General features: G+C 50.7%; 1 protein-coding gene across 1 annotated transcript in view; it reads left to right on the top strand.

Annotated features, from left to right (window-relative positions):
• Positions 1-14,196, top strand: part of PDHX (pyruvate dehydrogenase complex component X) — a 93,455-nt gene extending 79,259 nt beyond the window's left edge. The window contains exons 10-11 of the mRNA XM_075567568.1: positions 13,433-13,497; positions 13,809-14,196. Of these exons, the coding sequence (XP_075423683.1) occupies positions 13,433-13,497; positions 13,809-14,070 (327 nt within the window). The 3' untranslated portion in view covers positions 14,071-14,196. The remainder of the gene's footprint in view (positions 1-13,432; positions 13,498-13,808) is intronic.
• Positions 14,197-15,100: the final 904 nt, after the last annotated feature.

Below are 15,100 nucleotides of genomic sequence, written 5' to 3'. Positions count from 1 at the left end.
GTAGGTTCCTTGTAAGTTGCAATACCTTTTAGGGCCAACATTGGAGTTCTTCATAGATGAAGTTTTGGGAAACACCATCATGCTCACTAATCTTGGTTCCCTTAAATGTTATCACAAAATACAGCAAATCTACATTGCTCCAGGAATAATACGTTTACTTGGTGAGCTTAATTAAGCCTGATGATGCTAAAACCAAGCTCGTTGTTATTTAACCACGTTGTTGCCACAGGCTTTTCTTGTGGAAGGGGAGAGCCTGTACAATAATTTGGAACATACTTGTGATTGTGGTGTTAAATCGAATAATAGAGGCACAGGTTCGTAACCCAAGGGTTTATAAACTATCAGCCTGTGCCCCAGCCACAGGAAACTAAAGTGCCTAACCATGGGGGGCGCAAACTTTTTTTCCCTGTGCCCTCTTGCCGGCGGTCACCTCACCCCCGTGCCCCCTTCACCCTTACTTACTTTGGTTCCGGCGTCAGTCACATGACCTCGCTGAGTCATTTGACGCTGCGTTGCCATGGCGACACGTGTGAAGCCAAGGTAAGTAAAGGTTTACTGAGGCCCTGCAGCTCCCCCCACACTTAATTTAAGTGCCTTCAGGAAGCGCGCGGGGCCTCTGTAAACCCGGCCCCCCCGCAGGCAGTCTCGCGACCCCCAGTTTGCGCACCGCTGGCCTAATCTATGTAGAGAAGGGGTGGACAACTCCCGTCCTCAAGGCCCACCAACAGGTCAGGTTTTCAGGATATCCCTGCTTCAGCACAGGCCCCTCAATCAGTGGCCCAGTTGAAGGCTGCACCACCTGTGCTAAAGCAGGGTTGTCCTGAAAACCTGACCTGTTGGTGGCCCTTGAGGACTGGAGTTGCCCGCCCCTGATGTAAAGCACGTGGCTGAGTCGGAGATTGTGCAAATGCTTTAACCACTGTGCCACTCCTGTACCCAGATACGCCTCCGCTTCATGAGTGTATTTTTGGCCATCTGTGAAGTGGGTAATTGGTGCTTCTTCTCAGATGGGTGTCATCCCTGATGCAATGAGATCCGCCGTGCAGAGACATGTACAAACCGTTTTATGTGTTTCCCAGCGCACGCCCCACAAATGCACACAGGAGAGCAGCGTCACCTCTTTATTGCTCAAATTATTCCACTGACTTTCCTTTGAACTGTTTTTTTTTTCGCTTTTGTGAAACAAGACGTTCTTTCCCCCCAACGCCTTCTAAGGTCAACAAATGTTCTTCGCGGCTGTTCCCCATCATATGCAGATTGACCTGCACAGCGTGAGAAAGTCATGCCCATATTTATTTATGAGTGTAATCTATGAGACCCCTCCCACAGCCAGGAGATCCTGCACAGCCCATTCTCCCGAGCTCGCTGAAATGGTCTGGAAGGGTGTCTTGTGGCAGGGCACCGCTTAGTAAATATGGGCAGGTATACACTGTGTCTATATATGCGTCTGTGTAAGTGTGCGCGGGTTCTTGGCGCTGCTCCCCTGTCAGAGCAGGAGAACACAAGTCCGTCCCCGTGTCACCCACTGCCTTGTTAGTCACTTCCGCTCCTTGGTAATCTGTCCAAAAGGTGAAAACCTGTCCTCGCATCAGAACATTGAACTCCACAAGATGTAGTGGTCACTGTGGACGTAGTGGTCACTTTAGATGTGGTGATATCTTTGGCTGTAGATGTTGTGGTCAGTTTGGCTGTAGATGTAGCGGTCACTTTGGATGTTTTGGTCACTTTGGATATAGATGTAGTGGTCACTTTGGATGTAGATGTAGCGGTCACTTTGGATGTTTGGTCACTTTGGATGTAGATGTAGTGGTCACTTTGAATGTAGATGTTGTGGTTACTTTGGATGTTGTGGTCACTTTAGATATGGTGATATCTTTGGCTGTAGATGTAGTTGTCACTTTGGATGTGGTGGTCACTTTGGATGTAGATGTAGTGGTCACGTTGGATGTAGATGTAGTGATCACTTTGGATGTAGTGGTCACTGGATGTAGATGTAGTGGTCACTTTGGATGTAGATGTAGTGGTCACTTTGGATGTAGATGGTCACATGTAAGCAGTGCTGTACTTCCTTTTTTTACTACAGGAATTTGAACTGCACACTTATTTTTATAATCCATTATTGGTTTTCCAGCCCATTATAAATTAACTAACCAAATGGATTCCTCGCCCCCAGCACCAACACCTTACAACTCTTCTCAAAGAGATTTGTTGGCACAATGAAAGGTATCTTCTCAAACAGAGGAGCTGCGGAAAGTCCAAAGAAACAAAGTATAGATTTATAGCAAATCAGCTGACACAAGTTGCATTTACCAATCAAAAATCTTTGATTACATGCCCCAGACTCACTTACCGGCAGGTACAGCATTACATGCCCCAGACTTACCGGCAGGTACAGCATTACATGCCCCAGACTCACTTACCGGCAGGTACAGCATTACATGCCCCAGACTCACTTACCGGCAGGTACAGCATTACATGCCCCAGACTTACCGGCAGGTACAGCATTACATGCCCCAGACTTACCGGCAGGTACAGCATTACATGCCCCAGACTCACTTACCGGCAGGTACAGCATTACATACCCCAGACTTACCGGTAGGTACAGCATTACATACCCCAGACTTACCGGCAGGTACAGCATTACATGCCCCAGACTCACTTACCGGCAGGTACAGCATTACATGCCCCAGACTCACTTACCGGCAGGTACAGCATTACATGCCCCAGACTCACTTACCGGCAGGTACAGCATTACATGCCCCAGACTTACCGGCAGGTACAGCATTACATGCCCCAGACTTACCGGCAGGTACAGCATTACATGCCCCAGACTCACTTACCGGCAGGTACAGCATTACATGCCCCAGACTCACTTACCGGCAGGTACAGCATTACATGCCCCAGACTTACCGGCAGGTACAGCATTACATACCCCAGACTTACCGGCAGGTACAGCATTACATGCCCCAGACTTACCGGCAGGTACAGCATTACATGCCCCAGACTTACCGGCAGGTACAGCATTACATGCCCCAGACTTACCGGCAGGTAGAGCATTACATGCCCCAGACTTACCGGCAGGTACAGCATTACATGCCCCAGACTCACTTACCGGCAGGTACAGCATTACATGCCCCAGACTCACTTACCGGCAGGTACAGCATTACATGCCCCAGACTCGCTTACCGGCAGGTACAGCATTACATGCCCCAGACTTACCGGCAGGTACAGCATTACATGCCCCAGACTTACTGGCAGGTACAGCATTACATGCCCCAGAATCACTTACCGGCAGGTACAGCATTACATGCCCCAGACTTTCCGGCAGGTACAGCATTACATGCCCCAGACTTACCGGCAGGTACAGCATTACATGCCCCAGACTCACTTACCGGCAGGTACAGCATTACATGCCCCAGACTCACTTACCGGCAGGTACAGCATTACATACCCCAGACTTACCGGCAGGTACAGCATTACATACCCCAGACTTACCGGCAGGTACAGCATTACATGCCCCAGACATACCGGCAGGTACAGCATTACATGCCCCAGACTTACCGGCAGGTAGAGCATTACATGCCCCAGACTTACCGGCAGGTACAGCATTACATGCCCCAGACTCGCTTACCGGCAGGTACAGCATTACATGCCCCAGACTTACCGGCAGGTACAGCATTACATGCCCCAGACTTACTGGCAGGTACAGCATTACATGCCCCAGAATCACTTACCGGCAGGTACAGCATTACATGCCCCAGACTTACCGGCAGGTACAGCATTACATGCCCCAGACTTACCGGCAGGTACAGCATTACATGCCCCAGACTCACTTACCGGCAGGTACAGCATTACATGCCCCAGACTTACCGGCAGGTACAGCATTACATGCCCCAGACTCACTTACCGGCAGGTACAGCATTACATGCCCCAGACTCACTTACCGGCAGGTACAGCATTACATACCCCAGACTTACCGGCAGGTACAGCATTACATGCCCCAGACTTACCGGCAGGTACAGCATTACATGCCCCAGACTCACTTACCGGCAGGTACAGCATTACATACCCCAGACTTACCGGCAGGTACAGCATTACATACCCCAGACTCACTTACCGGCAGGTACAGCATTACATGCCCCAGACTCGCTTACCGGCAGGTACAGCATTACATGCCCCAGACTTACCGGCAGGTACAGCATTACATGCCCCAGACTCACTTACCGGCAGGTACAGCATTACATGCCCCAGACTCACTTACCGGCAATTACAGCATTACATGCCCCGAGACTCACTTACCGGCAGGTACAGCATTACATGCCCCAGACTCACTTACCGGCAGGTACAGCATTACATGCCCCAGACTTACCGGCAGGTACAGCATTACATGCCCCAGACTTACCGGCAGGTACAGCATTACATGCCCCAGACTTACCGGCAGGTACAGCATTACATGCCCCAGACTCACTTACCGGCAGGTACAGCATTACATGCCCCAGACTCACTTACCGGCAGGTACAGCATTACATACCCCAGACTTACCGGCAGGTACAGCATTACATACCCCAGACTTACCGGTAGGTACAGCATTACATACCCCAGACTTACCGGCAGGTACAGCATTACATACCCCAGACTTACCGGCAGGTACAGCATTACATGCCCCAGACTTACCGGCAGGTATAGCATTACATACCCCAGACTTACCGGCAGGTACAGCATTACATGCCCCAGACTTACCGGCAGGTATAGCATTACATACCCCAGACTTACCGGCAGGTACAGCATTACATGCCCCAGACTTACCGGCAGGTACAGCATTACATGCCCCAGACTCGCTTACCGGCAGGTACAGCATTACATGCCCCAGACTCACTTACCGGCAGGTACAGCATTACATGCCCCAGACTCACTTACCGGCAGGTACAGCATTACATGCCCCAGACTCACTTACCGGCAGGTACAGCATTACATGCCCCAGACTCACTTACCAGCAGGTACAGCATTACATGCCCCAGACTCACTTACCGGCAGGTACAGCATTACATACCCCAGACTTACCGGCAGGTACAGCATTACATGCCCCAGACTCACTTACCGGCAGGTACAGCATTACATGCCCCAGACTTACCAGCAGGTACAGCATTACATGCCCCAGACTCACTTACCGGCAGGTACAGCATTACATGCCCCAGACTCACTTACCGGCAGGTACAGCATTACATGCCCCAGACTTACCGGCAGGTACAGCATTACATGCCCCAGACTTACCGGCAGGTACAGCATTACATGCCCCAGACTTACCGGCAGGTACAGCATTACATGCCCCAGAATCACTTACCGGCAGGTACAGCATTACATGCCCCAGACTTACCGGCAGGTACAGCATTACATGCCCCAGACTTACCGGCAGGTACAGCATTACATGCCCCAGACTTACCGGCAGGTACAGCATTACATGCCCCAGAATCACTTACCGGCAGGTACAGCATTACATGCCCCAGACTCACTTACCGGCAGGTACAGCATTACATACCCCAGACTCACTTACCGGCAGGTACAGCATTACATGCCCCAGACTCACTTACCGGCAGGTACAGCATTACATGCCCCAGAATCACTTACCGGCAGGTACAGCATTACATGCCCCAGACTCACTTACCGGCAGGTACAGCATTACATGCCCCAGACTCACTTACCGGCAGGTACAGCATTACATGCCCCAGACTCACTTACCGGCAGGTACAGCATTACATGCCCCAGACTCACTTACCAGCAGGTACAGCATTACATGCCCCAGACTTACCGGCAGGTACAGCATTACATGCCCCAGACTCACTTACCGGCAGGTACAGCATTACATGCCCCAGACTCACTTACCGGCAGGTACAGCATTACATGCCCCAGACTTACCGGCAGGTACAGCATTACATGCCCCAGACTTACCGGCAGGTACAGCATTACATACCCCAGACTCGCTTACCGGCAGGTACAGCATTACATGCCCCAGACTTACCGGCAGGTACAGCATTACATACCCCAGACTCACTTACCGGCAGGTACAGCATTACATGCCCCAAACTCACTTACCGGCAGGTACAGCATTACATGCCCCAGACTTACCGGCAGGTACAGCATTACATGCCCCAGACTTACAGGCAGGTACAGCATTACATGCCCCAGACTTACCGGCAGGTACAGCATTACATGCCCCAGACTCACTTACCGGCAGGTACAGCATTACATGCCCCAGACTTACCGGCAGGTACAGCATTACATGCCCCAGACTTACCGGCAGGTACAGCATTACATGCCCCAGACTTACCGGCAGGTACAGCATTACATGCCCCAGACTCACTTACCGGCAGGTACAGCATTACATGCCCCAGACTTACCGGCAGGTACAGCATTACATACCCCAGACTCACTTACCGGCAGGTACAGCATTACATGCCCCAGACTTACCGGCAGGTACAGCATTACATACCCCAGAATCACTTACCGGCAGGTACAGCATTACATGCCCCAGACTTGCTTACCGGCAGGTACAGCATTACATGCCCGAGACTCACTTACCGGCAGGTACAGCATTACATGCCCCAGACTCACTTACCGGCAGGTACAGCATTACATGCCCCAGACTCACTTACCGGCAGGTACAGCATTACATGCCCCAGACTCACTTACCGGCAGGTACAGCATTACATGCCCCAGACTCACTTACCGGCAGGTACAGCATTACATACCCCAGACTCACTTACCGGCAGGTACAGCATTACATGCCCCAGACTCACTTACCGGCAGGTACAGCATTACATGCCCCAGACTCACTTACCGGCAGGTACAGCATTACATGCCCCAGACTCACTTACCGGCAGGTACAGCATTACATACCCCAGACTTACCGGCAGGTATAGCATTACATACCCCAGACTTACCGGCAGGTACAGCATTACATGCCCCAGACTTACCGGCAGGTACAGCATTACATGCCCCAGACTTGCTTACCGGCAGGTACAGCATTACATGCCCGAGACTCACTTACCGGCAGGTACAGCATTACATGCCCGAGACTTACCGGCAGGTACAGCATTACATGCCCCAGACTCACTTACCGGCAGGTACAGCATTACATGCCCCAAACTCACTTACCGGCAGGTACAGCATTACATACCCCAGAATCACTTACCGGCAGGTACAGCATTACATGCCCCAGACTCACTTACCGGCAGGTACAGCATTACATGCCCCAGACTCACTTACCGGCAGGTACAGCATTACATGCCCCAGAATCACTTACCGGCAGGTACAGCATTACATACCCCAGACTCACTTACCGGCAGGTACAGCATTACATGCCCCAGACTTACCGGCAGGTACAGCATTACATACCCCAGACTTACCGGCAGGTACAGCATTACATGCCCCAGACTTACCGGCAGGTACAGCATTACATGCCCCAGACTTACCGGCAGGTACAGCATTACATGCCCGAGACTCACTTACCGGCAGGTACAGCATTACATGCCCCAGACTCACTTACCGGCAGGTACAGCATTACATGCCCGAGACTCACTTACCGGCAGGTACAGCATTAATGCCCCAGACTCACTTACCGGCAGGTACAGCATTACATACCCCAGACTTACCGGCAGGTACAGCATTACATGCCCCAGAATCACTTACCGGCAGGTACAGCATTACATGCCCCAGAATCACTTACCGGCAGGTACAGCATTACATGCCCCAGAATCACTTACCGGCAGGTACAGCATTACATACCCCAGACTTACCGGCAGGTACAGCATTACATACCCCAGACTCACTTACCGGCAGGTACAGCATTACATGCCCCAGACTTACCGGCAGGTACAGCATTACATGCCCCAGACTTACCGGCAGGTACAGCATTACATACCCCAGACTCACTTACCGGCAGGTACAGCATTACATGCCCCAGACTCACTTACCGGCAGGTACAGCATTACATACCCCAGACTCACTTACCGGCAGGTACAGCATTACATGCCCCAGACTTACCGGCAGGTACAGCATTACATGCCCCAGACTTACCGGCAGGTACAGCATTACATACCCCAGACTCACTTACCGGCAGGTACAGCATTACATGCCCCAGACTCACTTACCGGCAGGTACAGCATTACATACCCCAGACTCACTTACCGGCAGGTACAGCATTACATACCCCAGACTCACTTACCGGCAGGTACAGCATTACATGCCCCAGACTTACCAGCAGGTACAGCATTACATGCCCCAGACTCACTTACCGGCAGGTACAGCATTACATGCCCCAGACTCACTTACCGGCAGGTACAGCATTACATGCCCCAGACTTACCGGCAGGTACAGCATTACATGCCCCAGACTTACCGGCAGGTACAGCATTACATGCCCCAGACTTACCGGCAGGTACAGCATTACATGCCCCAGAATCACTTACCGGCAGGTACAGCATTACATGCCCCAGACTTACCGGCAGGTACAGCATTACATGCCCCAGACTTACCGGCAGGTACAGCATTACATGCCCCAGACTTACCGGCAGGTACAGCATTACATGCCCCAGAATCACTTACCGGCAGGTACAGCATTACATGCCCCAGACTCACTTACCGGCAGGTACAGCATTACATACCCCAGACTCACTTACCGGCAGGTACAGCATTACATGCCCCAGACTCACTTACCGGCAGGTACAGCATTACATGCCCCAGAATCACTTACCGGCAGGTACAGCATTACATGCCCCAGACTCACTTACCGGCAGGTACAGCATTACATGCCCCAGACTCACTTACCGGCAGGTACAGCATTACATGCCCCAGACTCACTTACCGGCAGGTACAGCATTACATGCCCCAGACTCACTTACCAGCAGGTACAGCATTACATGCCCCAGACTTACCGGCAGGTACAGCATTACATGCCCCAGACTCACTTACCGGCAGGTACAGCATTACATGCCACAGACTCACTTACCGGCAGGTACAGCATTACATGCCCCAGACTTACCGGCAGGTACAGCATTACATGCCCCAGACTTACCGGCAGGTACAGCATTACATACCCCAGACTCGCTTACCGGCAGGTACAGCATTACATGCCCCAGACTTACCGGCAGGTACAGCATTACATACCCCAGACTCACTTACCGGCAGGTACAGCATTACATGCCCCAAACTCACTTACCGGCAGGTACAGCATTACATGCCCCAGACTTACCGGCAGGTACAGCATTACATGCCCCAGACTTACAGGCAGGTACAGCATTACATGCCCCAGACTTACCGGCAGGTACAGCATTACATGCCCCAGACTCACTTACCGGCAGGTACAGCATTACATGCCCCAGACTTACCGGCAGGTACAGCATTACATGCCCCAGACTTACCGGCAGGTACAGCATTACATGCCCCAGACTTACCGGCAGGTACAGCATTACATGCCCCAGACTCACTTACCGGCAGGTACAGCATTACATGCCCCAGACTTACCGGCAGGTACAGCATTACATACCCCAGACTCACTTACCGGCAGGTACAGCATTACATGCCCCAGACTTACCGGCAGGTACAGCATTACATACCCCAGAATCACTTACCGGCAGGTACAGCATTACATGCCCCAGACTTGCTTACCGGCAGGTACAGCATTACATGCCCGAGACTCACTTACCGGCAGGTACAGCATTACATGCCCCAGACTCACTTACCGGCAGGTACAGCATTACATGCCCCAGACTCACTTACCGGCAGGTACAGCATTACATGCCCCAGACTCACTTACCGGCAGGTACAGCATTACATGCCCCAGACTCACTTACCGGCAGGTACAGCATTACATACCCCAGACTCACTTACCGGCAGGTACAGCATTACATGCCCCAGACTCACTTACCGGCAGGTACAGCATTACATGCCCCAGACTCACTTACCGGCAGGTACAGCATTACATGCCCCAGACTCATTTACCGGCAGGTACAGCATTACATACCCCAGACTTACCGGCAGGTATAGCATTACATACCCCAGACTTACCGGCAGGTACAGCATTACATGCCCCAGACTTACCGGCAGGTACAGCATTACATGCCCCAGACTTGCTTACCGGCAGGTACAGCATTACATGCCCGAGACTCACTTACCGGCAGGTACAGCATTACATGCCCGAGACTTACCGGCAGGTACAGCATTACATGCCCCAGACTCACTTACCGGCAGGTACAGCATTACATGCCCCAAACTCACTTACCGGCAGGTACAGCATTACATACCCCAGAATCACTTACCGGCAGGTACAGCATTACATGCCCCAGACTTACCGGCAGGTACAGCATTACATACCCCAGACTTACCGGCAGGTACAGCATTACATGCCCCAGACTTACTGGCAGGTACAGCATTACATGCCCCAGACTTACCGGCAGGTACAGCATTACATACCCCAGACTTACCGGCAGGTACAGCATTACATGCCCCAGACTTACTGGCAGGTACAGCATTACATGCCCCAGACTTACCGGCAGGTACAGCATTACATGCCCGAGACTCACTTACCGGCAGGTACAGCATTACATGCCCCAGACTCACTTACCGGCAGGTACAGCATTACATGCCCGAGACTCACTTACCGGCAGGTACAGCATTAATGCCCCAGACTCACTTACCGGCAGGTACAGCATTACATACCCCAGACTTACCGGCAGGTACAGCATTACATGTCCCAGAATCACTTACCGGCAGGTACAGCATTACATGCCCCAGAATCACTTACCGGCAGGTACAGCATTACATGCCCCAGAATCACTTACCGGCAGGTACAGCATTACATACCCCAGACTTACCGGCAGGTACAGCATTACATACCCCAGACTCACTTACCGGCAGGTACAGCATTACATGCCCCAGACTTACCGGCAGGTACAGCATTACATGCCCCAGACTTACCGGCAGGTACAGCATTACATACCCCAGACTCACTTACCGGCAGGTACAGCATTACATGCCCCATACTCACTTACCGGCAGGTACAGCATTACATACCCCAGACTCACTTACCGGCAGGTACAGCATTACATGCCCCAGACTTACCGGCAGGTACAGCATTACATGCCCCAGACTTACCGGCAGGTACAGCATTACATACCCCAGACTCACTTACCGGCAGGTACAGCATTACATGCCCCAGACTCACTTACCGGCAGGTACAGCATTACATACCCCAGACTCACTTACCGGCAGGTACAGCATTACATACCCCAGACTCACTTACCGGCAGGTACAGCATTACATGCCCCAGACTTACCGGCAGGTACAGCATTACATGCCCCAGACTTACCGGCAGGTACAGCATTACATACCCCAGACTCACTTACCGGCAGGTACAGCATTACATGCCCCAGACTCACTTACCGGCAGGTACAGCATTACATACCCCAGACTCACTTACCGGCAGGTACAGCATTACATGCCCCAGACTCACTTACCGGCAGGTACAGCGCTGCACTAAACAGACACATAATTTGTAGACTCTGAATGCTAACAGATATGGGCATCACTGGCCTTAATATTGATAGAATTATAAATCCCTACATAGATACTATATCCCCATATACATACTATATCCCCATATACATGCCATATCCCCATATACATGCCATATTCCTATATACATACCATATCCCTATATACATACCATATATATATATATATATATATATATATAATATATCCCTATATACATACCATATCCCTATATACATACTATATCCCTATATATTCTATATCCCTATATACAGCTCAACCCCGTTATAGCGTGATCCGCTACAATGCGGATCCGCTTATAACGCAGTCTGAGCATGGCTCCCGATTTTAAAATAGCTCCATTTCGTCGCTCGAAGACTTACACAGCATCTACATCTCTCTCCTCTCTGCTGGTGTCGACTCTCTTCTCTCCCTGCTTCATAGGGCTGCGTCCATGTGCGTGGCACTTACGTAGACTTTCGAGCGCAGAGGAGGGTTACATGACACAACACACATTCCCCTACACCATGCAAAATAAATCAAATAATAATTTAGAAATTATACATTATAATAAAAATAAAATAATTTAGAAATTATTATTTTATTTATTTTATCATTTACAAATTATACCATATCATACTGGTATCAAACCTAGGAGCTTTCATATGCTAGTACCAACTCTCTACCTCTACGCCAGAGGGATTGTGTGATGTCACAGACTAAAACTGCTGTAGAGTAAGTATATTGATTGGGTCTGTTTTGTCACACCAAGCCTGTGGTGTAGAGGTAGAGCATTGGTGCTAGCATATGAAAGGTCCTGGGTTCAATTCCTGCATGTGTATTATATAAAATGTATTCATGTTCAATTCCCATATGCTGTGGGTGTGTCCATTAGCAATAAAGCATTGAATGTTTAAAAAAATTAAAATTCCCACATGGTGTATGGGGATGTGTATTGTGTATTGTGTCATGTGACCCTCCTCTGCGCTCGAAACCGCACACGTGGACGCAGCCCCAAGAAGCAGGGGGAGGAGAGCTGAGAGCTGCAGAGAGGAGAAGGATTTAGATGCCGGTAAGTCATCGCGCGGTAAAATTTTATAACGCAGACTCATTCTGTGGACCCCGAGGACGGCGTTTTGCATACTATATCCACACACCGATATAGATTGCAGACTGCCCCCCACCACCCCACCCCTCCTCTGCCCCCTCCTCTTATTCTCTTGGCCTCCTCTGTCCCCCTCTCTTTCTCGTGGCCTTCTCTGCCCCTCTCCTTTACTTCTCGTGGCCTTCTCTGCCCCTCTCCTTTACTTCTCGTGGCCTTCTCTGACCCCCTCTCCTTTACTTCCCGTGGCCTCCTCTGCCCCCCCTCCTTTATTTCTCATGGCCTACTCTACACCCCCTCTCCTTGACTTCTCGAGGCCGCCTCTGTCCAACCCCCCCCCCCTACTTTACTTCTGGTGGCCTCCTCTGCCCCCTCTCCTTCTTGTAGAATCACCCCATCCCGCCCCCCCCCCCCCCACTCCATGCTTCCCTGTGACATTTCCCTGTAGGATGCTATGATTTGCACTTTAGCCCGGTGAACACACACACAATACCCATAATATCGCACACCCCCAGAAATCAGCGGCCAGTGTTTTCAGTCGCAGTACTTTCACCTTTGGTGGATATGTCTCCTTATGTTACACTTGTCCTTTCCCTGCCACAGGGACACGCATGGCAGAAAACAGCAATCACCATCATTTGAGCCATGGAGTTAATTGGTTGGACTAACCAGTGTGCCGCCCAACACATGGATCCCGTACCCCAGTATCCCCGTATCCTGCCATCTGTCATGTAGCCTCATGTGACACACTGTACTTGATTTATGTTCTGTTGCTGATCCACAGGTTCTGGCCCAGAAAGCACGCGATGGAAAACTTTTACCTGAAGAATATCAAGGCGGATCATTCAGGTAAACGAGGAGCTTAACCGCGCCGCCTCGTGTGCCTGGCAGTAACTCGCAGCGCACAGGGGGCTGCACTTATCATACAACGTGTTCATAGCCTCAGAATTAGGGAACCTGCCCATTTCCCCCTCTGCATTTGTGATGTTTTATAATCTCCGAGCTTGTCTGGGAGACACCAGTCTCCATTTCCAAACTGCGAAACATCCGACCCAAAGGGCGCTGTTGTTGGCTGTGTGACATGTTCTGCGCAGCGCTCTGCGGGAGTAATGACCTTTCTATGTTTTGGTTTCCCCTCCGGTTCCTTTTCGCGCCTCCAGCATCTCCAACCTGGGCATGTTCGGTATCAGCGGGTTCAGCGCGGTGATAAACCCCCCCCAGTCCTGTATCATGGCCGTGGGAAGCTCCCGCGCTGAGATCACCCTGGCTGAGGACCAGGAAGGGAATCCTCACATCTCCCAGCGGCAGCTTCTGAACGTCACGCTGTCCAGCGACGGGAGGCTCGTAAGCGATGAGCTGGCCTCCAGGTTCCTCCAACGCTTCAAAACCAACCTCGAGAACCCAATAAACTTTGTCCTGTAGTGAGTGAGTGCACCGTGAGTTTATTGTATGTAAAGGAGTTACAAAGCGATTGTATGTATACCACAAGCGAACAAACCTTGCAGCACGTGATGGATTAATAAAATATTTTAATTTATTCAAACTCAACAGACTCTACTTTATTGAGTTATTTTTATCCCCACATGGCAGAGCAGGGGTTAAGTGTACAGCAGGGTGACACAGCCCCATCTACTTCCATACAGCAGGTAATACACAGGGAGGGGGGTCATGTATAGTGGTTAAGGTTTTGCCCTGGCAAGGTTTGTGTGTTATGCTTCACATATACATATTATGGCAGAACACAGAGGACCACATTTCCTAATATGTGCTACTGTGTAAGACACCTTCCATGCCAGAGTACACCTTGCGATCCATTCACGTGTAGGGCCACAGTTACTACGCTGTTCTGTGAGGTGCAGAGAGTAGCACGGCCTAGTAAATCTGGCCCAGAAGTATTTATTTTTCCCAGCATGCACATCGTGTATGAAACACATTCAAAATGTTGGACACGCTGTCACTGGAACTCAATAAATAACATTAGTATTTACAGTGTGTATTTTCAGTCTGCAGCTTTCTGTGATCTGCATTAACCCATTCTCTGCTGGATAGGCCAGCTGTGACCCCCTCCAGCCATAAAATGCATAATAAATAAGTCCCTTGATGGACCTTGTGTGATGTCCTATCCAGCCAAGAGACTAGGACTCTTATCCCGTGAAAGAGACACGTGTTAGTACAGTAGTTCCCTTCCCTCAGCCGGTGAATGGTTTATTAGCCTGAGTGTGTATACCTGGCTCAATGCCAGCCCCAGTGTCTGCCTGACTCAAAGAGTCTCTTGTATCACACATTCTTTCTGAGCCACACACCGTCAGTGGCCTGTGGCCAGAGTATTCCTGTGGTGTCTCTGGGGTGCCCTTGTTTATTTAGAACTATCTTTTTGTATCTGCTACTTCGTTGTACTGTAGGTTCTGATGCCTTTTAGTGGCCCATCGTAGAGGATATTAAAGTGTACAGG

This window comes from Ascaphus truei, chromosome 12 (assembly GCF_040206685.1).
Source record: "Ascaphus truei isolate aAscTru1 chromosome 12, aAscTru1.hap1, whole genome shotgun sequence".
Lineage (NCBI taxonomy): Eukaryota > Metazoa > Chordata > Amphibia > Anura > Ascaphidae > Ascaphus > Ascaphus truei.
The sequence above is the reverse complement of the archived record's forward strand: the minus strand, read 5'-3'. Positions and strand labels throughout refer to the sequence as shown.